Source organism: Naegleria fowleri (genome assembly GCF_008403515.1).
Source record: "Naegleria fowleri strain ATCC 30894 chromosome Unknown tig66, whole genome shotgun sequence".
Classification (NCBI taxonomy): domain Eukaryota; phylum Heterolobosea; class Eutetramitea; order Acrasida; family Naegleriidae; genus Naegleria; species Naegleria fowleri.
Genome location: NW_025407998.1, coordinates 62,387 through 90,037, shown reverse-complemented (window position 1 = coordinate 90,037; position 27,651 = coordinate 62,387). Strand labels below are relative to the sequence as shown.

At 36.3% G+C, this 27,651-nt stretch overlaps 8 protein-coding genes across 8 annotated transcripts; 6 read left to right on the top strand and 2 right to left on the bottom strand.

Annotated features, from left to right (window-relative positions):
- Positions 1 to 144: 144 nt before the first annotated feature.
- FDP41_008854 (uncharacterized protein) lies at positions 145 to 5,649 on the top strand (the record flags this gene model as incomplete). Its single annotated transcript, XM_044712751.1, has 1 exon — positions 145 to 5,649. The coding sequence occupies one exon, from the start codon at positions 145 to 147 to the stop codon at positions 5,647 to 5,649; it is 5,505 nt and encodes a 1,834-aa protein (XP_044557319.1).
- A 120-nt stretch (positions 5,650 to 5,769) lies between these two features.
- On the bottom strand, positions 5,770 to 6,439 carry FDP41_008853 (uncharacterized protein; the record flags this gene model as incomplete). Its single annotated transcript, XM_044712750.1, has 2 exons — positions 5,770 to 5,788; positions 5,841 to 6,439. 2 exons carry the CDS (start codon positions 6,437 to 6,439, stop codon positions 5,770 to 5,772), a joined length of 618 nt encoding a protein of 205 aa, XP_044557318.1.
- A 28-nt stretch (positions 6,440 to 6,467) lies between these two features.
- Positions 6,468 to 7,607, top strand: FDP41_008852 (uncharacterized protein; the record flags this gene model as incomplete). Its single annotated transcript, XM_044712749.1, has 2 exons — positions 6,468 to 6,863; positions 7,032 to 7,607. 2 exons carry the CDS (start codon positions 6,468 to 6,470, stop codon positions 7,605 to 7,607), a joined length of 972 nt encoding a protein of 323 aa, XP_044557317.1.
- Positions 7,608 to 8,068: 461 nt separating this feature from the next.
- Positions 8,069 to 11,608, top strand: FDP41_008851 (uncharacterized protein; the record flags this gene model as incomplete). Its single annotated transcript, XM_044712748.1, has 1 exon — positions 8,069 to 11,608. The coding sequence occupies one exon, from the start codon at positions 8,069 to 8,071 to the stop codon at positions 11,606 to 11,608; it is 3,540 nt and encodes a 1,179-aa protein (XP_044557316.1).
- Positions 11,609 to 12,166: 558 nt separating this feature from the next.
- Positions 12,167 to 17,805, top strand: FDP41_008850 (uncharacterized protein; the record flags this gene model as incomplete). The annotated part of the gene is made up of 2 exons (XM_044712747.1): positions 12,167 to 12,778; positions 12,940 to 17,805. The coding sequence occupies 2 exons, from the start codon at positions 12,167 to 12,169 to the stop codon at positions 17,803 to 17,805; spliced, it is 5,478 nt and encodes a 1,825-aa protein (XP_044557315.1).
- A 534-nt stretch (positions 17,806 to 18,339) lies between these two features.
- On the top strand, positions 18,340 to 20,385 carry FDP41_008849 (uncharacterized protein; the record flags this gene model as incomplete). The annotated part of the gene is made up of 1 exon (XM_044712745.1): positions 18,340 to 20,385. The coding sequence occupies one exon, from the start codon at positions 18,340 to 18,342 to the stop codon at positions 20,383 to 20,385; it is 2,046 nt and encodes a 681-aa protein (XP_044557314.1).
- Positions 20,386 to 22,171: 1,786 nt separating this feature from the next.
- FDP41_008848 (uncharacterized protein) lies at positions 22,172 to 24,129 on the bottom strand (the record flags this gene model as incomplete). Its single annotated transcript, XM_044712744.1, has 3 exons — positions 22,172 to 22,220; positions 22,300 to 22,844; positions 23,071 to 24,129. The coding sequence occupies 3 exons, from the start codon at positions 24,127 to 24,129 to the stop codon at positions 22,172 to 22,174; spliced, it is 1,653 nt and encodes a 550-aa protein (XP_044557313.1).
- Positions 24,130 to 24,349: 220 nt separating this feature from the next.
- Positions 24,350 to 27,611, top strand: FDP41_008847 (uncharacterized protein; the record flags this gene model as incomplete). The annotated part of the gene is made up of 3 exons (XM_044712743.1): positions 24,350 to 25,466; positions 25,540 to 27,083; positions 27,159 to 27,611. 3 exons carry the CDS (start codon positions 24,350 to 24,352, stop codon positions 27,609 to 27,611), a joined length of 3,114 nt encoding a protein of 1,037 aa, XP_044557312.1.
- Positions 27,612 to 27,651: the final 40 nt, after the last annotated feature.

The window sequence follows — 27,651 nt, the reverse complement described above, 5'->3', positions numbered from 1 at the left end:
CTGATGTCCAGTTTCGTCCTTTGCGCTTGAGTGTTTATATTTAAATTTCATCACGAACCTTTTGCGAATTCCCAACTTGTCACCACTCATTCAAAACTTGAGCGTGATCACACATTCATTCCCACAAATACAAAAAAAATCATCATGTTGCCCAAGTATCCTTACCACAACCAGAACCAGAATAACAACAAGGGATCAAGTTCCCAAAAGGAGCTTCCACAACTCGTACCACAATTGTGCCAAAAAGAAGACTCTTGTGGAAACTTTTTATGTGTGATGCAACATTACCAACGTAAATCGTGTCATTATGGTGAAAAGTGCAAAAATACTAAATGCACGTTCGTTCATCGTACCGAAAGGAACCCACACTTTTGGAGCCTCGAGCAACAAGAGGCCATGAAGAATCAACACGTGATGTTGAACACTCCTCTTGTGGCAAGGCCAAACCATGTTGTGAATATTCACAACAACCCATCATTGGGTGGTGGTTCATTTGTAGTGAATAAGAACAACAGCAATACTATTTGTACGATTGGAAGTGGTAGTACTAGTTCAGTAGTAGTAGTAGCTACTACTACTGTTCCACAACAGAACCCTTCAATGAATACCACATTGGAAAAATTGCCAAAACTCATTCCCATTCCATGTTCTGCTGGAGACGAATGTAAAAACAGAGTTTGCAATTATTTTCACAAACGTAGAGCCAAATGTCGTTATGAAGAGAATTGCCATACCATTGACTGTACTTTTGATCACAGTTCTGTCAGCAATCCGTCAAGCACTCTAAATAAGAGACAGCAACGACTCATGGAAGAATGGAAAAAGAAGAAATTCAAAACGGACTTGTTGTTAGGAGGTGATTACGGCTCGAGTTCTGATGATGATGATGATACTAGTGATACTAGTAGCACAACAAGTAATGGAAGTACTGCAAATCACTTTGACATCGAGTCCTGTTCAGGCAGCGAAAGTCTTAGCATTTCTGACGTCTTTGATTTGGATGATCGAGATCCATTGTTGTCTGAACAAAAGGACCTTTTTATTCTTGATACACTCTCCAAAAGCCAAGCCAAGCAAGTCAGTACTTTGGATCAACTTAAAGATTATGTGAATCGTATGAAGGATGTTATTGCTAACCACTTTCTTTACAAACAGGAAGAATTCATGAAGAAACATTTGGAGAACATCAAAAACTTAGGATTTGGAGAAGAGTACATGACCATCCGAAAAGCATTAGAGGATGAAAAGAATCTTCTTCAAAAACAAAGGGCTAGCTATAACCATAGAATGGATGAATTCGAAAGGAAACGAGCGAACTGCACCAATTATGAATTACTTGGCAAAGCCTATGAACGAGAATTCAAGAGAGCCCTTGCTCTTCTTCCCTTCTATGGCTACAGAGATGAGATACTTAAAGCCATTGCCGAGAATGACATTATTCTAGTTCAAGGCCAAACTGGAAGTGGTAAATCCACTCAAATTCCACAATTCTTACTTGAGAGTGGCTTTTTTGGAAGAAAAATAGCATGCACTCAACCAAGAAGAGTTGCCACGACCACATTGGCTCATCGAATCAGTGAAGAAATGAATTGTAAAGACAGTCCTCTCATTGCAGCAAAAGGAGCACGAAATTATGAACAGGGCAATCGAACAAAGCTCATCTTAATGACCGATCGATCCTTATTGAACGAACTTTGTAAAGACAGAAATTTGAAAAAGTATGGATGTGTGATGATTGATGAGGCACACGAAAGGACAGTCTTTACTGATATTTTGCTATCAGAATTGAAAGCATTGGTGAAACGAAGGAGAGAATCTGGATCTCCTTTGAGATTGATTATTAGCTCGGCTACGTTGGACGAAGAATTATTTTCTTCATACTTTGAAAAGTGTCCTGTCATTAAGGTTCCTGGACAAATGTATCCTGTCAAGGTTCATTGGGAAAAATCACAACCCAACTATGTCTCTCAAGCTATTCATAAGGTGAAATATATTTTATTGAATCATCGACAAGTCAAGAAAGATGCCTTGAAGGGTCATATTTTAGTATTTTTGACAAATCCAGAAGAAATTGAGCTTGCATGTCGGAAATTGAAACAAGAACTAAAAGCCAAGCATCACGACTATGAAATTCTTGCCCTTCATGGAAAATTGAGCCCTGAAGCCCAACAAAAAGTATTGCAGGATTCCAACAAAGTGAAGATTATTTTTGCAAGCAACATTGCAGAAATGTCAGTGACCATTAAGGGACTCACCACAGTTGTGGATACCGGACGTGTGAAAGAGAGAAGCTTTGATCAAAATAGAAACATCTCCTTGTTGAAGGTGAACTTTATCAGTCAAAGTTCCTCTCTGCAAAGAAAAGGAAGAGCAGGAAGAACACAGCAAGGAGAATGCTTCAATCTATATGACAACTCTGAATTTATGCAATTTAACATTTCACAACCTGCCGATATTTTCAAAACTCATTTGGGTACAGTAATTCTTCAATTGTTGACTTGCCATTCCAGACTCCTCAGACATGATCTCATTCACTATGACTTGATTGAAAAACCTTCACATGTAGCGCTTAATGATCAATTGAACAAGCTCATTGCTTTGGGATTTGTAAAAGAGGAACAGGGAGATTACATTTCCATAACTGAGGACGGAAAATATGCCTCTCAACTCTACATGGATCCATATGCCTCGAGAATGATTATCGAAGGAGTGAAATCTGGTATAGGAAAGGAAATTATCGGAGTTGCTTCCATGATGTCTGTCTCAGGAATGATCTTCCTAAAAGTGACTGATTCCAAATCAAAAGAAAGTATTTTAGCAAATAAGGTCTCCCTTTCCAAGAGTGAAGGTGACTTGTACTCTTTGTATTCACTTTACAAGCAATTCTCAACATTGAAATCTCTGAAATCTCAAAAAGAATGGTGCTCAAAAAATAGCTTGAATTTTGTGGCATTTAAAATTGCAGAGTCCACATTCAAGGAACTGTCAAGAAATGTCAAAGCATGTAAAATTGCAACAAATCCAACGACTGATGTCATCAACTCTGATGAAAAAAAGAAAGAACTCATTCTTCAATGCATTACTGCAGGATTTAATGCAAATGTTGCCTATTACGATGGTACTAGAAATGATGGTTCAATCATTTACAAACTTGTCGAGTTGAACCAAGAAGCCTGTTTACATCCATCCTCTTCTGTGTTTTCAGAGGACAGACCTCCAAACTTCATTTTGTTCTATGAACTTGTTAGAACTGACAAGTTGTATGTGAAGAATGTGACTCCCGTTGAGATTGATGTCGTGTGCCAATATAACAAATCCTTAGACAAAACTAAACTTGTGAGACATGTGAAAAAGTATGTCGAAAAGCAAATTCCTAAAGCTTGTGTTGAAATTCTTCAAAATAGAGAGGGAGAAATGATTGAAGATCTTGAAAGAGCCACAGGTTGTATGATTGAAGTCGATGAAACAACGAGTAGCTTGAAATTCGAGGTTTCTGAAGAACAAGAAGCTACCTGTTTGAAATGTGTGAATGAGATGGTCCAAAGAGCTTGTGAAAAAGTCAAAAAGTATTTATTTGAATTTGTCCCAAGCAAACAAAATACGGTTAGAGTCGTGATTGGAAGTGGCCTTGAAGTTGTTCATGTCCTTACCAACAATCAATTTATTCGACTCAATTTCAGAGCTTCAGAGCTCCTTCGAGGCTCTTTGAAACAACAATTTGAAAAGTTTGGGAAATTGTGGGACTTTGAAATTTATCCCAATCGTACCTCACAGCAAAAGATTGAGGGATTTGTGGTTTTCAACAAGTGGGAAGATGCTGACCTTGCCTTCCGTCAGTTAAAGGCAGACCAAAACATCAATAATGACTTGCAACTCTTTCCAACTTCCACTTGTGGTGCAACTTCATTAGTCGGTGAAGTTCCTTCACTCATTGCCAAATGGTACTTGTCACACTCGAAAGGAACTGCACGTATTCACTTTCCCAATACTTTCTTATTGAAAGAGGCGATGTTGGCATTGAAAATACCTGGAACTCTTCCTCTCTTGGCTCGAATTGATAAAATAGAAAAGAAAATTGATAATACAGATAAGACAGAAAATGTGATAGAGCTTTCAAATTTAGGTCTTGATATTGATGAGGAGAGTATTTGCCAACTGTTAGCTCGTTTTAAACTTTTCCCATCGAAGGTGGAGGTCTTACGTGAGGAGATTAATTATAGCTCCTTTGAATACTACCATACCCATGTACAATCATTATTCACACAAGTTAACGGTTTAGAGTTTGTTGACATGTTTCCTCCAAAACCAGAAAAAAAGGAATGCAAAGCGTTGGTCAAGTATAATTCTCAATCAAGTGCTTCCGAAATCGTTCAACGTTTGAATGGCACTAGTTTTGGTTGTGGAAAACTCTACATTTCATACAATGTGGATGAAAAGATTTATTTTCCAATTGCAGTCTTTGAGCTTTTCAAAAAGGATATTTATTATTCCATACATATGGTCCAACAACAATTTCAATGCAAAGCGGTCTTCAAAACCAAGGAACATGAAAAAACGAAAAACAAGAATGAATTTGGTAACACTTGTTACATTCGAGTGTTTGCCAATAATGACTTGACAAAGTTTGAGAAAGCTAAAACCTTCCTTAGAAAGAGTTTACAATGTACCACCCTCTCGCTTTCATATGCTCAATTTAAGGATTTCGAAAAACAGAAAGAAAAGCTAAAGAAAGCCAACAAGGACAAGGTCTATATTTCAGCAGATGCTCGAACCAAACAAGTGAAAATTTATGGAAAAGAGCAAGATCGTGAACAAGTGAGTCAGGATATCATGCAGTCCATTAAGAATGATTTAAAACGATCTATTATAGTGAAATCACTTAAAAAAGTGGTTCCCAAGTTGAGCGAGCTCAAAAAACAGTTCAAATTTGATGGTGACATTATTATTGAGGATATCAAGATGAAAAAATTGACTATCGTTTCAACAGACACTGAGTTTGAAAAGATCAAACAAAGGATTCAACAAATTGAAACCGAAGGTCAAGAGAAGACCTGTGAACACGAATGTAATATTTGTTTTTCAGAAATTGAACACGGACAGACACTTGTGTGTGGTCATCCTTTCTGTGTCACTTGTTTTGCGATTCAGCTGGATGGATTTGTTATTGAATCAAAATCTATTCTTTGCAATGAATGCAATTATAGAGTTCCTGTGCTTGAAATTCTCAGCACCTACAAAAATAACATGGCCTCTTTCAAGGAGAAGTGTGAAATTGTCTTGAACAAGTACTTGCTCCAGAATTCTCTAAAGTGGAAGTATTGTGATGTATGCAACCAGTTGTGTCGAATGATCACTCCATCTTCATACGAATGTTTGAATTGTGACATTATTTATTGTTCTCAATGCAAGAAGAGGTCTCATGAAGGAGTTTCTTGTGACTATGAAGAAAAATTGTTCAAGCAATACCTTGACAGCTTTACCAAAAAATGTCCAAAATGTTCGACACCTATCGAGAAAAATGGAGGATGCAATCACATGACTTGTAGAGCTTGTCTCAATCATTTTTGTTGGGTTTGTGGATACGATGCCACATCAGGTGACCCGATTTACATACATCAAAGCTCTTGTCCTGGTGACAAAAAGTTCTAACCAATGATTTATTGACCCAATGGAATAAAACATTCAATACTTTGTCTGTACTGTCAATAAAACATTCATATCAACTCAAAACAAGGTTAGAAGTGCTGCAGTGGTTATTGGCCATCTTGCTTAAAAGCAACAATCACAACTAATTGTCTAATGTTAGAGAATTTTGAATGATCTCATTTCTAAACACTTACTCAAATGGACACAAATCTGTATTTCCTCCCTTTCCAATTTTCAATTCATCCACCGAATACACGGCTAATCCGTCAATCGTTTTTCTTCCTGATCGTTTCTTCTGATTGGCAAACTCTTCGTTACTCTCAAATAAATCATCAGCTGCCGATGATGAAGAGGATGACAAGGCAGCCTTTTTAGCTTGTTTCAATTTCTTGTTTTTCTCCATTATTTCATTCTTGACAGATTCAAAAATGTCATCTATTTTTGCAGGTTCGGAAAATTCTTCTTCTTTAGATTCTTCTTGATTTTCTTCTTCTTCTGGTTTCTTCTTTTTTCTGTCCAAAATATTTGAAATTTCATCACCTTGCATGAGAGATTTTTTTGATAGCTTCTTTTTCGTTTCCTTGCTTTCCGATGGTATGATCGGAGCAGTGGATAAAGCTTCTGTTGATTGGTTCTTCTTTTCCTTCTTTTTATTATTCTTTACATTATTTCCTTGAGATGTAGCAATCGGAGGATTATTTCCTTTCATCTTGTTTTGTTTTTCAACTTTTTTAATTTTATCCATCATGGAAGAGGATGCGGAAGACTTTTTTGATGCTTGTTGTTTGACCATTTTTTTTGTTGTTCGAAGCCCTTAAAAAATGACTGACGATCATCCCTCGTTAATCACTAAAATTGCGCACCTTGAAAAATATATTGAATACCTACAATCTACCATGAATGATCTCACTAAAGTAATTAATGATATGATTGAAAAGCAACTGCATGAACCTACTTCTAATCTTAAAATCAATGATAACCCTCCAAATGATGAGTCAGTTATGTCCACTCCAATATTCCCCCAAACACAAATACAAGCACCATCTTCTACACAAACACATACACATACACACACACCACACACACTTACACACAACAAAAAAGAACAAATTCCTATGAAGAACAAATACCAAAGCCGTAGATTCAACCAAGAAACAACAACCAATATCAACCTAAACAAGAAAAATCTCTCTACCAAAGATAACTCGAACCCTAAGGTAAAAAAACCTCAACCAAAAAAAACACCAAAGACCGCAAAAATGCATTGATCAACCCGCCCAACAACTAAGAAATCTATCGACTTCAACAAAGGATTAACAATATACTGCGCAACCAACTTGTACAAAAACAAAGAGGCACTTCAATTTCTCCTCAATCACCTCAAGGCCTCCAAACTTGCGAAGGATCCATGGGTCCCCTCTGAAAGACCATTCATACTCCAAATTGTTCCGTCCTCATCAAGCTCAAGAGACGAAATCATCAAGAACCTCAATACCGCCAAAAGTCAAACAAACTTTAAATACTTTATCTCTGATATGTCTCTCCAAATCACAGAGTTCACCGCTCAACATCTTACTGGAAACGATGAAAACAATATTCTCCATATGATCTCCTGCCTATGCAATTGGCATGAGAAATCTAAAGGTTTAATAGCTATGAGAATTAGTAAACCACCAGACTCAAGCTGCTTCAAAACCACTGTTACAGTTAAGAATTTACAATCACTACAAGAAATCCTCTCTAACACCGAATGGTCTCACCTCAAAACTTATACTCAACTAGCTGAAGATTCCCGTTTTGAAGTCTTTATCAACCTCTCTACAGATTTTGAAGAACATGAAATCGTAAACGTCGTTAAAGATAACACCACTAAAGCAGGAATTACTATTCACCCAAACTCTATCAAAATCGATGAAAAGGCACTCCTTTTAATCCTGAAGAATCATATTATAACACCATAGTGACTCTTAAATCTGATACTGAAGTCGATCGTATCTTAGAAGTGGTCCATCCTATTGAAACCAAGCATGGCAATAATCATCACAAAATCCTTCAAGTCCAAAGCGCAGTTCTTTAAAGAAAAAGCTATCTCCAAATCAAATCAATCAACAGAGAAAGAAAGCTCTAACTTCTCAACTATTACTACTCCAAATAATTATGAAGCAAGGTTTACCAGCCTTGAAAAAAGAGTTTCCAATATGGAAAGCAATATATCAAATATTGCTAAGAATATGGAAACTCTAATGCACAGTGTTAAAAGACTCGTCCAAGCTGGGAAGAGAAAGGACATGCATGATGAAGATATTGAATGACTTTTACTATTGCAACCCTTAATGTGAATGGAATCCTTCCAAAGGATCCCAATCAATCAAGTAGATTGGACAAAATCATACGGCTTATGGATATCTATCAACTTAACTTCATGGCAATCCAAGAATCACACATTAACAACTCACAATACACACGCACTTTTCACCAAAACCTCTATCGATATTATTCTTTTCTCAACAATAATAATTCTCATGATGGAACTTTTGTCCTTACCCATCAACGTCACAAAAAGAAAGGACGTCTCCAACTATGCACCATCCACATCGGTGGATGCTTATTGAATATATTTAATATTTATAACTACTCTGGAAACAGAAATGAAGAAGAAGAAAATATTTTACTCGAGAAATTATCTGAAACCCTATCAACCCTAAATCACCAACCAATAATAGTGATTGTTGACATGAATTTTAGTTCAGAAGGAAATGCTTACAAAGACACCAAGCGGAAAACATTTATTGACCAACATAACCTAAAAGAAAGAGAAACAATAATTCCATCCTACATCAGAAAATACACATCACAAAACAAAATATTAGAAACAATCTCAAGACCTGACCACCTATTCCACTCGAGTCACATTGAAATAGAACATGAACAAGCTTTACCACTCGTCACAACAAATGACCACATACCAATCATGTTCAAATTTAAATTATTAATTCCAACAACCTGGAAACGAATAATCAGCGATGAGCAAAGTGTTGCAAAAAAACTCGAAGAAATTTTGAAATCTCTTCCCGTCAACAACAGCGAATTGAAAAAACTCAATCATGAGATCAAGAACCAATCTCATAAACCACATCCTATTAAGGGATTTAAGGAATCTGAAATCATTACCAATTTGAAACAACAGCTCCATAATCTCCATGAACAGAAATTATCGGAAACAACCCAAGATGAATCCACTATCAAAAGATCTATAAAGGAAACAAAGAAGAAACTCAAAGAACAATATAACCTTGAATTTGCGGAATATAGAAAAAAGTTCATAGATTCCATTAATAACAAACACACCAAAGGAATCCACAACTTCGATCACCATCTCAAATACAAGGAAATTGATTGGAATTCAACCAAAATAACAAAAGAAGGAGCTGTGAACTACTTTAAAAACAAATTCACCTCAAAACTAGATGACAAAACAGAAATTAAATTTAAACCAGGTGAATCAACAGTTAAAGAAGGACCGTCCAACATTACAATAACTAAAGAAGATGTTACGGACGCGTTGAAAAGAATGAAATCAACAACACAAGGGGTAGATTTCACAACAAAACAGATATTTGAAAATATCAATCCCAATATATTAGCATCAGCATTTAATGACATGATCCAAAATCAAGACATCCCAAAATGCTGGAAACAAGGATGGCTAAGACCAATCACAATCATGAATATTGGATATAGACTCCTATTCAACATTATAACATTCAAACTTAAAGATTGGGCCGAATCAAATATCAACATTAGACAACAAGCATTCACCCAAAATCGAGAAACAACAAATCACTGCATCCTCATACAAGCCCTCATTAACAAATTCAAAAAGAAAGGATTCATTCTAACCAATATAGATATTGCTGCTGCATATGATTCCATTGAACTCAAAATCATTGACATGGCGCTCACCCACTGCAAATTCCCCCAAGAACTTAAAAACTTCATCATTAATGCTTACTCAAATCATCAAATCCAAATAGAATGGAATCATACACTATCAGAAAAATTCACCAAGACAAGAGGAATCCCACAAGGATGTCCTCTAGATCCTCTAATCTATAACTGCATCTCCCAAATGATTATTGATAAAATTATTGAAAGAGAAAAACTCCCAATCACTCCACAAGATCTAGACATTGATGATATTGCCACACTTTGTTTTGCCGATGATATGTCAATTATCAATTCTAACATTACTCTCCACAACAAAAGACTCAAGAAAATTAACAGATGGTTCAAACAAATATTCCTAGAAATTAATCCATCCAAATCAATTACAACTTCACTCCCTAAACCAAACGAGGCCTTGATTAACAATACCAAAATTCCAAACCAAGACAACCAAAGAATCCTCGGAGGATATCTTTTTGAATCTAAATTATTTAAGGAAGAACTAGAAAAAAGGAAACATAAGATGATGAATATCCTTAACATCCTCCCAATTAATCTGATTCAACCATATAATCTCAAACAAGTAGTCACATCTAAAACCTTATCCCAAATTACACACCTTGCACGCAGTAATTCAATAAGCCAATCCCAAATAGAATCATTCGACTCTTCAATCAGAAACCAAATCAAAAGAAAACTAAATATTGATGCAAGAACACCTAAAGAATGCCTATACTTACCAATCTACCAAGGAGGAATGGGTATTCCATGCCTTGAAATGATGACTGATATCATAACCCTAAGATCATTAATTAATATCTCATGTCACAATTACCAACTCATGCAAGAAGCGGTAAATGATGCTATCACATCAACATTCAACACCAAAAAATCCAAAAACCTAAATATATTTGAAAACTTCCACCACATAGCAAGGAAGTATGAGCTTAAAGTTGATAACTGCAACTACATACCTCAACTTGTAAATGAAGAATCACTAAAATACCATAAGAAATGTAAAAACTTTGAAGTATGGACTGATGGATCTAAAACTGAACAAGGAACTGGATTTGGTATTATTTTACAGTCCAAAAATATAACAACTAGACACAAATTCAAACTTGACCCAATCCATAGCAATAACTTAGCTGAACTACTAAGTATTGTCTACACTCTCCGATTATTACCAACAAAATCAAAAGCAAAAATCTACACAGACAGCGAAATAAGTATCAATTTGCTATCAAATCCTAAATACCGAGGACCATTTCTCCCCCTTAAAACTGAATTTGAATTCCTCAAGAAATCTAAAAACCTACAAATCACCATCATCAAAGTTAAAGGCCACCAAAATAGTGGTAACATTCACGTAGACAAATTAGCCAAAAAGGGATGCACATCAGGAAAATTGATAATTCCTCACAGACAACTTACCCAAAACCAAATTATCCTCAAATCCAATAACCACTGGATTCCAGATATTGCAACATTCATCAAGAACAAACAACTTCAGAAATGGAATGAATCAATAACTTTGAAGAGCAGGAATAAGTTTAACCCTTCTTGCATCTTCCCAACAACATTCAATTTCATGAAGTCAAAGAATATCTCTCCCCAACAAAAATATGCAATCTGGAGAAACATGCACAATGCTCACATGAAAACATTTAAACAACAAACTCACACCTGCCCCAGATGTAATTGCACCGGAACTATTGAACATTATTCCACACGTTGCACATTACTATCGGAGGAAAGAATGTATGCTAAACAACAGATGAAGAGGCTTCTAAACATTGAATTGATTCACCATGACCGAAATGAAATTCTAACCTCCTCCAAATTCCTTATCGACAGCAGAGGAATCATTCTTAACTCCGACACATATTTTACAAGAAGAAAACAGGACATCATCAAGTACTGGGTAGACATTCAAGCAATTCTATCGCTCTTGATGGGTAGAGCTTTTAATCAATACTGGGAAAACGAAAGACCTGAGGCACCGAAGGGCCAATAAAAATTTTTTCAATTTTTTTTGTTGTTCAAATCAAATATTGAAAATTCACTTGTTGGAGTGCTCGAATTGGGATGAGAGAGGGAAATTTCATAGTCTGGCCAACATTTGATTGCCATCTCAACATAACACAAGAAACCCCATTAGAAGTCGGCAAATCCGTTATTAGGGTTTTTGGTATTTGTTGTTGCTGGCTTGGAATCAAATCCATTGTTGAATCCCCGTTTTCCTTACATGGGGCTGATATGAGCATAAGACGATTTGTGACAGGCCTCTATCATTCAAGAAGATAAATAGAGGATGTGTGTCAAATTTTATTATTATTATTTTTTATTATTATTGATTCACGAAACACACATGTCCCACACCCGCCTTCGAAATGGCGCCAAATTTTCAAATTTTTGAACGTTTCATGTTAAAACCAAATCATTTTTAAAAAAATTGTTCCATACCTACTCACCCTCCTCGACTAGTAAAAATAACACTGTTACCTCTTGACAACCGCATAATTCAACAACTTCAACAACTTGTACATTTAAGAGAGATCATTCCAATCATACCATGACGAACAATCCCAATAATTTGAGTGGAATCTTTTCTCCTTCTCAAGAATTGGAACGGATGCTTTCCTCTCCTCGCATCACCACCACCACCACCACCACCTCATCATCATCATCATCAACAACAACGAGAAGAAACCCATTTCAAACACCATCCTCATCCGTCCGACGAGGAATTAACAATTTTCTTACATCTCCCTCCACGTTAGCCTTTGGAGGCTCTACAACACTCTTCTCTCCGCCCTCTTCCTCGTTTCATCATCATCATTCTCTATTGGACGATGAAACCTTGATGGGAAGTACCAGAAAATCCGATATCTTTGCAAAACAAGACGATGATGATAAATCAAGTGTAAGAGTAGTCGTGAGAGTGCGGCCACTCGCCGATCATGAAACACATAATTGCGTACAGGTAGATACGACTACAAAACGGACACTTCAAATTTTGACTACTCCACGAGAGAAACCAAAGGCTTTTACGTTTGACTATGTGGCCAATCCACTCACGACTCAAAAGGAAATCTTTGATTGTTGTGGAAAACCAATTGTAGATAGTTGTTTATCGGGATATAATGGAACAATATTTTGTTATGGACAAACGGGTTCAGGAAAGGTAAGTGTGTTCGTCATGGTTGATGTTAGGTTTTTCACCTTCTCTTTTCATGATCGTGTCATGTATGGATATCTTCACATATCAATGAATGATATCATCTCACCTTAATAACGTTATTATCATGGTAACAAAACGAAAATGTATAATTTTCACTCACATAGACCTTTACAATGGGAACATCATTTGTTGATGACGACAATGAACGAATGACCGATGATGACATTCAAAATTACTACAATTTACCTTCATCGTATGGTATGATACCGAGAGTGATTTATTACTTGTTTAGTGAAATTGAGAAACGAAGGCAACAATCAGACATTAAATTTATTGTCAGTTGCTCCTTACTCGAAATTTATATGGAGAAAATCACTGATCTTTTAGACATGTCTCCCAAGATACCGTCTTTTGATGGAAGTACAAGTGGTAAAAGCTTGACACTTCGAGAAGATTTCAAAACAGGAGTTTATGTGGAAGATTTAACCCATGAAGATGTTCTTTCACCAAAAGATGCCCTGAATATTCTACAAAAAGGACTTCCAAATAGACATGTGAGTGCAACGGCCATGAACGATCGTAGCTCACGTTCTCACTCTGTCTTTACAATCTATATCAAATCACAAGAAATTGCAGAAGGTGGCACAAAAATTCGAACCTCTCGACTCAATCTAATTGACTTGGCTGGAAGTGAGAGACAATCGACTTCACACGCAGAAGGTGAACGTTTGAAGGAAGCATGTGCCATTAACAAATCTCTCTCTACACTGGGCAAGGTGATTAAAGATCTTGTCGATGTGGCCAATGGAATTTCTCGCCATGTTCAATACCGAGATAGCAAGTTGACATTCTTACTTAAGGATTCTCTTGGAGGGAATTCTAAGACTTGTGTTATTGCAAATATCAGTCCTGCAATTACCTCACTTTCAGAAACACTTTCCACTCTCACTTTCGCCCAACGAGCGAAGCGTATTAAGAATGAGGCCAAAATCAACGAAGAAACCTCTGGAAGTATTCCATTCTTGCAAGAACAAATCAAACTTCTCAGAAAACAATTACTTGAAGCAAACAAAAAGATTCAAGATGTTCCAAGAGCACTCACTCCTCCTCAACCAATTCCTTTGGATGATTTGGAAAAGGAAAATTACATTGCCGAGCTTCAAAATCAACACATTTTTCTTTCATCCCAATTAGATGAAATGGAAGAAAAGAACTCTTCTCTGTCGTATCGTGTTGACGAGTTGAAGAAGGCAATTTCTTCAAAGGATAAACTCTTGGCAAGTACTCGATTCTTTTTGCGGCTCAGAGAGTCGAGGATTGCAAGAATGTTAGGAAAAACTCAACTCAACAAGACTAAGGACGATGGATTTGTTTCTGGGAGTGATTTTGATTTTGACAAGACCAACAATGAATTTGATTTTGACTATGACAGGTTTTCATTGGAGAATGAAGATCAATGGCTTTCCAAAGCTGAAGCACTTTTCCAGAAGGCTCTCTCGCCAGAACAACATCCTGATGTGATCATGTTAAAAATTGAGAATATCGAGCTCAAAGAAAAGCTCAACGAATATGAATCACAATTCTCGAAAGAATTTGCTACCAATCGAGATCTATACAGAGATTTACATCAATACATTCAAAGTCTCGAGTCCTCCATACGACACCTGACTGGAGAGAAGGAAAAACTTGTTACCAAAATCAAAGAAATGGAAAAGACATACAGAAGAACCTCTGCTGTCATTCAAACACAAATACAGTCCAACGAGAATCAAACATTGCTGGGAGAAATTACTCGTTTGGAACAAGCAAATGAAGAATCCTTAGAGACCATTAACACTTTACGACAAGAACTGACAAAGAGTCAAGAGAATGAACAATTGGCCTGGAAACAACTCGAAAGTGTCAAACAACTTGTTGATGAGATTGCTGTTGAAAAGGAAGAATGTATGAATGTCATTAATAACTTGAAAGAATCTCTGGATCAAAGAAATGAAGTCATGCAAATTATTGACGATATTGAAAAACAACAACAAGTTCAACATCAACGAGAGGAGCAATTATTGCTCATGGAAGAGTCTCTCAAACTGCAACAATCTGAAAGCCAAAAACAAGTCGAAGAGTTAATGTTTGAGCTTGAAAAGAAAAAGATTGAAATTGAAGATTTAAAGTCAAAGCTTAATCAAAGTGAATCCTTCTCGAATTTGGTGTCACAGTATGAGATGGAAATTCAAACAATGAGAAGCACACTATCCGACAAGGACCATCAAATTGAAGCACTCAATCATCAAATTCTTGTCTTGAATCAAACCGTTCAAAATAATATGAAAGAGGCTGCCCTCAGCATGGAAGAGATTAAGCTCAGAGAAGAAATGATCAAATCTAATTCTGAGAATGAATTGTCAACCATTAGAAAGCAGCTTCAAGATACGTTGCAAGAATTGAGAGAGACGAAAGAGTTCTATGAAAATAAGACTCTAGTGGTGGAACAGACAAGGAGCTCAGAGTTGTCAGAGCTCCATACCAAGATTGAATCGCTCAATAATCAAGTGGACACTCTCTCATTTAGAGAACATGAACTAGTATTGACCATTTCTGAAAAGGAATCGCTGATACAAGAGTTGGCCATGAGAGAGAAGGAATCACAAATTGTTATGCAAGAGTTGAGAAACAATGAAAATACTCTGAAGCAAGAGGTGGAATCTCTTAAAGATGAGGTGAAACAGTTGACAGATTTAATTTTAGTTTCAGAGAGTCACAAGAATCAGATTGAAGAAAAGTTAACACAACAAATGTTTGAAATCACAACCCAACTCGAAGAATCTTGTTCTCAGGTCAACTCGCTCACGACCAATCTTGATGAGAAGCAGAAATTATTGGAGGAACAGAATCTGGAATTGGAAATGGTACGTCAAGCTCAAACCCTTCAAGACACCTCCTTATCGGATGCATTAGTACAAATTTCATCTCTCAAAGAAGCTGTCCAAGCCAAACTGCAATTACTTCAGGATAAGGATAAAGAGCTGTCCTATCTCAAGTCACGCCTAGAATTTATGTCTGAAGAGTTTTCCATTGAAAGAGAACAGTTACAGGAAAAGGTCAACACTTCTGAACAAAGTGTGAAAGAAATTTCAGAAAAGTATCAACAAGCACTTCAAGACCTTTCACAAACAAAGGCCCACTACGAAGAGAAGCTCAATTCTCTCAAAGATGTCATCCTTTTTGAACAAGAGAAGAATGACGAGCTCCTTACTCATGTCAACTCGATTGGAAGTGTTTCAGAAGAGGAGAAAAAACAAATTCTCGAAAGAGAAGCCATGGCTAAAGAGGAATACGAGAAGGAAATTCGCAATCTTCAAGAACTCATTGAAGCTCTTAACATGGAGAACAAGACCAATGCTGAAGAGAGACAAGTTCTGTTAAATAACTTTGAAGAATTTAAGAAGGAGAAGAGTGAAGAATTGGAAAAGGTTCAAACCTTACTTGAGCAATATCAAGAACAACTAGATGCAATGATCAAAGAAAAAGAAGAAATGTCACGAGAGTTGAATGATCATATCATGAACGAAACCATCGCATTGAAGGTCAAGGAGACTGAGCTTGAAAATTTAAAGATGGAACTCGAAAAAGCCCAAGCCTCCAATGTAGAGCTGAAAGATCGTATGGAAGACTCGATCAACAAGTTGAAATCGAAAGAAGAAATAGTTGCCTCTCTCGAACAAGAAAATCAATCATTGTCCGAGACACTTGAAGAGCAAAAGAAAACAATCAGCGAGCAAGAAGAGAAACTTTTGGATCGTGCCAAAGCAATCGCCTCTCTCGAGTCTGAAAATGCAAAGCTTGAACAGGAAAATTCCACCTTGTCAGACACGGTGAATAATCTTCGACTTGAAATTGAGAAGAAACAATCAGAAATTGATCAACAACAAGATCTCATCCGACAATTGACTTCTGGACACGAAATGTCTCGATTGCAAGAACAACTTTCTCAATTCAAAAAGAAATGTGACACATTGTCTCAATCCTTACAATCTGAAAGAGAAATTGCTCTTAAAAAGGAAGCTCAAATTAATGAGCTAGGATCGACTTTGGATGACCTTAATGAAAAGTTATCTTTAGAGAAGAGCAAGCTGACCCAACAAATGCAACACGAAGAACAATTGAAACGTACCAAAGAGCAATTCGAAACTACACAAAAGCGTTTGGAAGAAGAAATTGAATTTTTAAAGTTGAAGAGTTCAGAAAGTGCCACCGAAGCAGCCCAATTAAAGGAAGAGCTCGAATCGCTTCGAAAAGACCACGAGATGATCATTGGCCATAACAATCACAAACAAAAGATTCAATACCAAATGAAAATTAAGCAAGAAAACAATGACTTGAAAGATGAATTAATGCGAGCTCAAAAGTTGATCTTGGAAAAAGACAATCTCATTCGAAAAATTCAAAAACAAGAATGGGCAGCCACGAAACCTCTCTTTAGTGCTTTGACAGCCAATTTGGCACAACGAGCTTCAGAATTGCCAAAACCTCTCTTCAGTAATATGAATGTGAAAGATTCCTTCACGAACAATCAGAGTAATATTTCATTCACTGCCAACGCAGGTAAATCCACTTCTCCTACTTCCATGACGAATACGACGATGAGTGGTGAGGCTCCTCTTCGAGAACGAGCATCTATTTATGTGAAACGTGGAAGTAATAACAGTAATAATAGCATTGCTGAAATGTTGTTAAATTCGTCGTCGTCGTCGTTGTCGACCACATCGAACAACATTCCACTTTCCAGTGCTGCTTCGAATCTCAAAGATCGACCACCACAAATTGGGCGATCGAAAGGTCTTCTTTCTTCAAATATTAACAACAACAACAGTTTGAAAATGCTCTTTTCTGACAGTAATAAGGAGAATATCGAACAACAACAACAACTCCAAGAAAATCCACAACCACTCAATCTTTTGAAACGAAAAGATCCTCCCATCCCCTCATTATTGAATAATCCAATGATAGAGAGCAATAAGAGAACCAAGCAGTAAAAGCACATGTCAAATGTTCTTTATAAACAAAAGAATTGAAACACAACAGGAATGGTTGAAGAATTCTTTTGAAATTTCATACCAAGTCGAATAATTACCACAATTTGAACCTTTCTACTACTCTTGCATCATTCACACTTTCCTACTCTACTCGCAAATTACTGATCTCATGATCTCATCCTCACTCTCTTCCAGCTCTTTCTTGAATAATCTCTCTCTTTAGCGTTGAACGAACAAGAATTGGATGCCACTTGGGAAAGATTTAAGTGGCCACGGAAATTACGTTAATGATTCATGAAATAATTGATTTCGTTGATTAAGGGCACTTGATTTTTAAAGTTTAAATCACATTTTTAAAAATAAATGAAAATGTCATCTTGTCAAACCTCATGTGGTTCTTTTTCATCAAAAAAAATTGATCAACAACAAGACCTGTGACCTCTTTCACACCTCCCACCATCATCATCAAAAACTCCAAACAATTTCGGTTTTTTACAATTTCACTCCATTTCTAAACACTTCTTTCCAAACAACATGAAAAAGTTTTCTCGCAAATCCACAACAGGAACTTCTCTGACAGCAACAACATCAACAAAAACCACAGCAGCATTGTCTTCCGTTTCTTCTTCTTCGGGGAGTGGTGACGTTGGTGGTAACGGTTCTGAGACCAATGCTCATTCCATCATCACCAATAACCATAATATTCTCACAACGAGTACGACGATGCCATTCGCTTCTCTTTCTCTCACTTCTTCGACACAAATACAACAACAACCATCATTATTGAATAATACTAATAATACTAATAATACTAATAATACTAATTCTTATCATCATCGACATACGATTAACGGAACCACTACGATTGTGAGCTCACAACACTTGGATCAAGCCAGTGATCATGGAAGTGGTATCAATATTGGTTCTAATGCCACATGGTATCAACAACAACCTTCGAGCGTGTCAATTGTCAATCCATCCAACAATTCTTTGAAAAATTCTTCCAAAACAACATTAACACCCAATTCAGCAACAACTCCAAGACAACATTTAAATCCCAATACTTCGAATCAATCCATGGAAAATGTAAAATTAAATCCAATTTCGAGACATTCGTCGTCACTTTCGAAAAAAAGTTTATCGACTTCTTTCAAACGATTACTTTTCGGATGTCGAAATGTGAAAGATGAACAAGAAGAACAAGCGGAAGAAATGTTGGATCGATCGAGACGATATTTGGTAGATCGAGATTTGTTTTCGAATCATCCAGGGGATGGAACTGATGATGGAATGGTACCACTCGATGATGATTCGTATGAAATTGCAACGTCACCTGTCATGGCCATGTTGTCACCAAGAGGAAAAAACGACACAACCCATTCGACCACAACAAATTCCAAATACTTGTCATCGCCTTCGAAAAATGCGTTCAAGAGAAGAAGTGCAGAAAGTCCGACACAATTATTCCTCTCCAATGGAGGAGGAGGAGGAGGATCCATTCGATTGCATCAGGATGTCGTCGATTCCACTAGTGACGAGAATTTCAAATTAACCAATCATGGAAATTCCAAATATCATCATGTGAATGGAAGAAGTAAAATATTTGCAGGAGCACTTGCAGAAGATCAAGCAGAGGAAATTCTCATTGGAAATGATTATCCACAAAAAGTTCACTTTCACTTTGAAGGTCAATTTGAAGTGAAACAATGTCATCATTTGGATACCATTTCGGATATTTTACCAGGATTTAAAGATTGTGTGACACCTTTTGTGAAAATTGAATGGAGTGTGGAATTCTTTAATACACAATCATCTGGATTGAATGGATCAAAGAAAAATGTTCCATTCGTGAAACCCATTTCTTCGTCTGTGAATCCATCCCTCAATTGGAAACAAACCAAAAAGACAACTGTCACTTGTCTCGAAGTGGGAAGAAAGGAAGTTTCTTGGAATGAGGTTTTAGATTTCTCTATTGAAGTTGAAGGATATATACACAAAAATATTATTGAAATTTACAAACAGAGTAATTTGATCAATTCGACAATGGACATGGATTTATCCAAACCCTATGGTGATCACATTATTGGAATTTTACTCGTCAAATCTAGTTTATTCGATTACGATGATTTGCTCATGCAAGAGAATATCATTTCACACCATTTATTAGAATTTCCAATTACATTGAAAGGACTCCTTCGATCCAATGCTTCCTCTCCTCAAAACAATTGTGTGAAAGCCGTATTAATGTCCTCATTAATGGAAAATAATGTTTCACCTGGCTTGTCACCCAATGTTTTGAATGACGCTTCAACAATGAACGCTTCTTCACCACTGCAATCGACTCCTGTGAAAGTTCAAGCCGTTGGTCAAGCACAATTGTCAAAAGGATCCTCTCCAATGGTTGGTGATCTTGCATCTAGGTTCAATTCAGATCCAAATATCGTTATTTTTGAAAAGAATCAATCTCTTGAGGTTTGTCAAATGTCACAGGACAAACAAAGTGAAATTGTATTGTCAGTATTACCAGTGGTGGAGTTGTCCTATTATGTGAAAATGATGGGAAGCTCTATCTGTTTGTAAATAATAATCATTCGGATCAATTAAATGTGAATATTATGACAAGATATGTATTACAATTTTCAAAAAGGTATGTGCTTTGCAGAGTTAAATTGGTAACAGATTATCTTCCAATTATTTTGTTGCTGATGAAAAGAAAAGTGTTTCTATTAATTTGTCATTGTCTACTATAGTCTACAAGAGCGAATGTATAGTCTTATGTGTGCGCAACGAGTTTTTTCGCTGGAGTGAGCAGAGATTCGCTTGGACAATGGACTAGAATTAGCGAAAGTGCTGTTCTCCAGCGAAAGTGGCGTCATCCAAAAACTGCGTTGCGCATGCACAAGAGAATGGGTGTTGGCAGACGGTAAAAAGCTTTCAAATTGTCTTTTCCTAAAAACTCTCTTGCATGTCATCTTTATCTGCAATGACAAGAGATGTATTGGGATAAGTTGAAACTCTTCTTATTTAAAACATCACCAACTTTTTCTCCAATGATCAGTAATCCATTTTGTTTTCTGTGATGCTGTTGATGAATTCATTGGTGAGTCAATCTTTCCCAATATCTTAATATTGAAATGTGCCCAGATCCAATGATGGTATCTTTAAGAAAAGGAAATGCACAACCAATTGTTTGTCCCAAAGCAGAAGCCAATGTAGATTTGAATGTCCAAAAGAATGTTGAAACACCTTTCAAAAATTTGTCTCATGTCCTTAATAATGTGATATTCTTCTAAAATCAATGTAAGTAAGGATTTAGTAAAACTCTTATAATCTTTTCCAATTTGAACATCAGTGAGAAAGTTTTCAATTATCAAAGGAGGAAAGAACAGACGTACTAATTTGTCGCTTTCCTAATTCTGACGTTTTTCAGGACTGTTGATAAAGTTTGTCAACAAATGCATTTGCTCGTAACCCTTTTCATGCAGATAATTCTTCATTCATTGATTCATTGATTCATTTTGCTAGTGAGAGAATCTTTTATGCTCAACAATACCCAAAATGTTGTCTTTGGAAAATGAATTATTGATGATTCTGTGGACTTCACACGGATAATGATAGTCTGGCCTAAATAGCCCTTGTCCAAGTAAATCTAAGAATGTTCCCTTTCCACAAATATGAGCATCTTGGATCTTGATTGATTGGGTGGAGTAATGCGCAGATAATGTCATACATTGCAGTAAATATTGAATCCTTTCGTGCACGTTTGTTTAAATATTTTGAAAGAAACACACTCCAAATTCATCAAGAACCAAGAAGTAAGGAGCATTACCGACACGTGTGAAATTAATTTCATTTTCTAATGATCTTCTAATTTCATCGAGATTGTAGGTTCTTAAAGTTACACCTCTTAAATCAGCGTAGATTATAAATCTTGATTCCATTAATTGTTGAACATGTTTCAGTTGTTGTTATTAGAGAGGGACCCAACAACACTTTTTATTTCAACGAAGCCTTTATCAGAACGAGCTCTTCTTTCTCTGCCGTGACGAAGATCAAACGATAATTCATGGTTGAGGTAATTTTTTTTAGAACCTTTAGATAAATCCTTTCATTATTATTAAGGGTGAAATTCTAAAGAGAATATGATGAACAAACACATGGTGGGTGTCATAATTTCTAACCACTGGTGAAATGTTGGTTGGGTGTGTAAGTGTAAGAATCATTTATTTACAACATCAAAATTGATTTGAAATAAATAAAAGCAAGCATGAATGAGCAATGAACATCTCATATATGTTGTTGGATTGAGAGTAATTACCAGTTTAGCCTTTAGATTATGACACTACCATCTAGTGTTCCAGTTTGGTTACCTCTTTTTACTTCCAAATGTGAAAAAGTTTTCCATTATTGAGCCACTATTCATAATGACATTGGTTTTTACACAGGATTAAATCGATGGATCTACTCACTATCGACCAATAATTAGAAACTTACCTTGTTGCTGGATCAGAAAAGGGGCAACCATTGGAACATGGTTTAAAATCGTCACTCTTCTTATTTTTGTAATATCTAAGCCAAAAGGCTCGATCAAAGCTTTTCAATAAACTCCAATCGTCTTGTCGTTTTTCAAAATAGAGAGGATCCTTCTTACAAATGGTATGTACAAAATCATCCAACTGGGAATGGCTTGTAAATTTCCAAGTTTCTTTAGTGAATTCACATTTTTCTTTCAATTCTTTTGGAATGCTGTAATTGAGCTCACAACTTCCAAATGTTCGCAACTTTTCACAGTAATCTCCAAGAGCTCCTTTAAATTTCAATTCAATACCCAAAGCCAAACAAATTTCATCAACAAAATGTTGGCAATTAGCCTTTTGTTGTGAATACATCATGTTAGCATTCCAATTACAAATAATGTTAGAAATTTTTTCAAGAGCTTCTCCTACTTGAGGTCCTTTAAAACTTCGATCCACGTCTGCAGCCAATACTGCTGCTCCTGAATAGCATTTGCGAGGTACAATTAGTGAAGAGTCGTTCCACTAGTGACATTCGTGGTGTATATGTCACAATATTGGCGATACATCATCCCATGTTCATGAAAATGTCATTTATGTTTATGATTTATGTCATTTTCATATACATAAACATAAATCATATAATTCGAAAATGTCAACCAATTAACCGGTCCCATGATAGTTCATATACATGAAAAAACAATCACACTTGTCACAAACCAAAGCGGTTACTTTTTCAAGTTGCACATACCTCTAAATACCATGGTCCAACGACAAGAGCAGAGTGGAAGAGTCCAAACTGTGGCACAACATTGAACGTGTCCAAGACAGGTGAAAGAAATTTTCTAAAATTTCTTTGAGCTGCTGTTCTATGAAGCTCTACAATCACCAATTTTACCTTTAAAAACTCCTCATCTTTGATCACATAATTCTTGTTGGTTTGTAAATCGGAAATTTCATTTGCTACTTTTTGTAAATCTTTTTTATCTTCATCATCATTAACAGCTCCAGTATCATGAATTTCCACATTTTCAGATGCAATCATAATCGTTGGTGCTTTACTTGACGGGATGATGGATCCAATTGATGAAGAGGAAGACGACGAAACAGAATTATGCCTTGTTGAGGAAGATGAAGGCACCGGTGAGTCATTGATCAGCTCAGTAATAGTTCTTTTAGTTGCCACAAAATCCTTGTTCAAATAACTGTTCAATAAGTGATGTTTGATTACAAGATTCTTTGCTTTATCTCGCTTTTGTTTTTCCGATAAATTTTGCAGTCCTTTTAACTTGTCCAATTTGATGAGACACTTTTTGATCGCTTCTTCATCGTCTTGTTGAATGGAAATTTGATCATTGACAGAACTTGATGATGATGTCGTGGTGGTGGAGATGGAAATTATAGACTTGTTGGATGCATTGGTTTGAAGATTACTATTTTGTGAGTTGTTGTTGTTGTTAGGATGATTCAGATGAGATGTTGCAGTGTTGTTGTTGTTGTTATTATGATTATTATAATTTGGAGAGCCAGAGCTACCCACAGTATGAACAAATAACCGATCTACCTCTCTCATCAATTTAATAGCAACACCCGTCGGAATATTCATCTCATCCACCAAAGTATCTTTGGTTAAACTCTGCAACATGCTTCCATTCACTCCGATAAAATGTTTCTTGTAATCATCAAAGCCATGTTTTGAGAGCCAATCCATAACCATCTCATTGGTCCATTTGATCGGAGGTTCCACCGCAAGTTTGTCCTCTTTGTGATCGAGTCCGTGCTCACTCCAACTCGACCAATACTGTCCCATGATGATGAACAGGGTGTTTTTTTTTTATATTTTTTTTTTGAAATTGATGGTTGAAAAAATCTGATGATATATTTTCAAGGATTTGGTCTTCCTAGAGGAACTCTCGAAGATCCAAGATTCCCTTAAGGAGAGAATCATCAAGAAGAAATTCATGAAAGTTTATATGAATTTAAAAAGGAGAAAATCTTTGATATATAAAGCTAATTCATCTTTTGAAAAAATGATCTCAACTCCTCTCCATCAACCTCAAGAGGAAGAACTTGCTGGTGTTCCATCAGTAGCACTTACTCAATTTTTTGGTTCCGATGGAGTGGATCGCATGCAACAACAAACCATTCTGATTCATCATTTATTACAACATAGTTGTGGGGATGTATTGATTGGATTGGAAATTGCCAAGAATATTGTGCTGAGTTTTGGAGCCATTCATCACGATGTAACCTTTTTGATTGAGATTTCAAATATGAATTTCTTGAGAGATCATGGAAAAGGCTTACAAGAAATATTTCAAACCTTTTCGTTTTTATTGGAGGATGAAGATGAGGATAATTTATTCTCTCTACCTTCACAAGACAATGAAGGAGATTGGAATCATATGAAGAAAGAAATTCAACGTATTTACGAAAAGTATTTTGCATCCAAGGGTGGAAAGGTGCAAGTGTTTGTCGAATTTTGTGACCATATTGAAAAATCAAAATTACAAGATGATCAATTCATTTCACAATTTACTATCGTTTCCATTAATAATTATAGCATGCTTGATCTGATCACTGTGAATGAGAATTGTAGAAAACACGACATCGAGATGATTGCCTCCGAGACGCGAGGTCTTGTTGGATCTGTTTTTTGTGATTTTGGAAATTCCTTTGTTTACAAGGATTTACCTCACCCAAATTCTGTTCTCTATGATTATTTCTATGTAATTGATGTTTCACCGACGAATCCTGCCATTATCACACTGAGGGGAGGTTCCAAACAGGGCCAAACAAATAATTTGAAAGAAGGAGATGTTATTTCTCTTGAAGGAATTGAAAGCATGCCCGAAATTGACGGCTCTTACTTTACATGCCTTGAGGTAAATTATTTGCATGACAGCAACTTGTGTGTGACTATCGATCTTGACGCATCGATTTTGCCACCTTTTAATCCAGTTAGTGCTGGATTTGCCATTCGAGTTTGCAAAGAAACAATTTCTAAACACAAACCAATAACGGAGATACTTCAAAATCCTTCTCTCGAAAAATGTGTGTTGCATGTAGATAATCCCAATATTGTTCATGCATCCATTATGACAATCGGAAAATTCTATAAGACATTTCATAGAGTTCCACATTCATGTGAAGATTTCAAAAAATTAATTACATTAGTGAATGAGACATGTGGTAATGCACAACCCCTTTCAAAAAAAAGATCAAGACATTCTAATGCTCGTTGCGGCAACTTATTCTTCGCAACTTGCGACCATTTCCTCTTTGATTGGAGGTATTGCAGCGATGGAAATTCAAAAAGCTGCCAGTGGTTATTACGAACCTATTCCAAATCAACTCTTTTATTTTGATGCATTTGACTGTGTAAACAAGCATCAAAAGGAGAAGCTTGTGAAGAGGAGCAGTCAAGATATTGATCCTTGTATGAATGGCACCATGTACAGTTCCCAAGCCTTAATTTTTGGACAACAAGTACATGAGAAAATTGAAAACTCGAAACACCTCTTGTACACCATTGGACCTATGGGTTGTGAATACTTGAAAAATTATCTCATGATGGGTGTTGGTAATGGCCTTCAAGGATCCTTCTTGGTGAGTGATGATAAAAAAGTGAGCATGAAGCATCTTGGAACACACTTCCTGTTCAGGAGAAGACATGTTGGACTGACTAAAGCTGAAGCATCTGCAGAGATTGTTCAAAAATTGAAACATCTAACAATCCATTCTTCAGCCTCAAAAACACAACAATTAATTACTCCTTTGAAAGAATCATCCATTATCAAGACAGCGTTTTCAGTGGACATGATTACAGATAGCTGTGACATCATTAGTGCAGTGGATTTTATGGAATTTTGCAATCGAGACAAAACATCTCTTATCAAAACAACATGCAATAATGGAGTCAAATATAACCTCCAAATCGTGGTTCCCTATGTCACAAACTTACCGGAAAACCTGATTGATGAGAAGCCTTATTACAAACTTGCTGCTCCTACTCTGCCCATTCAATGTCTTAACTGGGCCGAGACTTTTTTTTACCGAGAGTTTACAACTTATGCAGAAACTGCATTAACTTATGTAAAAGAACCGACCGCACTTATTTCTACTACGGTTAAGGAACATATGTATGATATTTTAGTTCGATATAGACCAAACAATTTATTGGAATGCTTGAAATGGGCACGGCTTCAATTTGAAATTTTATTCAATACTAGTATACAGTTATTGATTGATAATTATCCATTTTACATGATAACCACAGATGGCACCTACTTTTGGAGCGTCACAAAACGATTTCCTAGAGTGTTAAATTTCGATTTATGCAATCCCAATCATGTGGAGTTTGTGCTGTTACTGTTCAAGTTTAGGGCCCAACTTTATGGTTTTGAGGTTCCTGAAACATTTGATATATTGACATCTCTTAAAGAGATATCTCACAACCATGATGAAAGTGTATATTCAATTAGAAATACAAGAAACAACATGATGAAAGACGATGACATGGATTATGGTCAATTGCTGCAACAATCAAACATACTGTCCGACATTGAATTGCATCCCTACACAAACTATGAGCACAAGCACTATCTTCAGTTCATTTACATCGCAACGATATTACGCTGTGAAAATTTCAGAATTGTTCAACCCGCAAAATGGATTATTTGGAACACTACACTCGATTCTACACCATCAATTTTAAGTATATCCTCCATAATGTCTGCTCTTGGATGTCTTGAGTTTTATAAGGTATGTGATGTGAATTTTGTAATTTTTGTGAAGTGTCACATTTCATTTGTTTGAAACAACATGATCCTCGCACAGGTCATTCAAGGATTTCGAGACTCTTACAACAATGCTACCATTGATGTAACTAACTGTCTAACATTGTTCACACAAACTCCTCCAAAAAATCCAACCATTTCCTCATTTCCCAATCGTACCTATTGTACCTTTTGGGACACGATAGACATTGATGAAAATATAGAAATTACATTGAAAGATCTTGTCGACATTATGAAAGAGTGTTATAATTTAGAAATTAGTATGTGCTCAACAGGACGTAGTATGCTCTATTCATTCTTCACAAAACGTCGTTTGGAAGATCTTAGTAAGCCAATTTCACAATTAGTGTTTGAAAAAACCAAAACACCAGTTTCCTCGAAATTTATTTTGATCGACATTTGTTGCCATGATTTGATCACTCTAGAGGAAATGGATGACATACCACCCATTCGCTATCGTTGTTATGGTGGTGCCTCCTCCTCCTTCCAGTAGAATTCCAGAACGTTATTAATTAACGTTATTATTATTAACA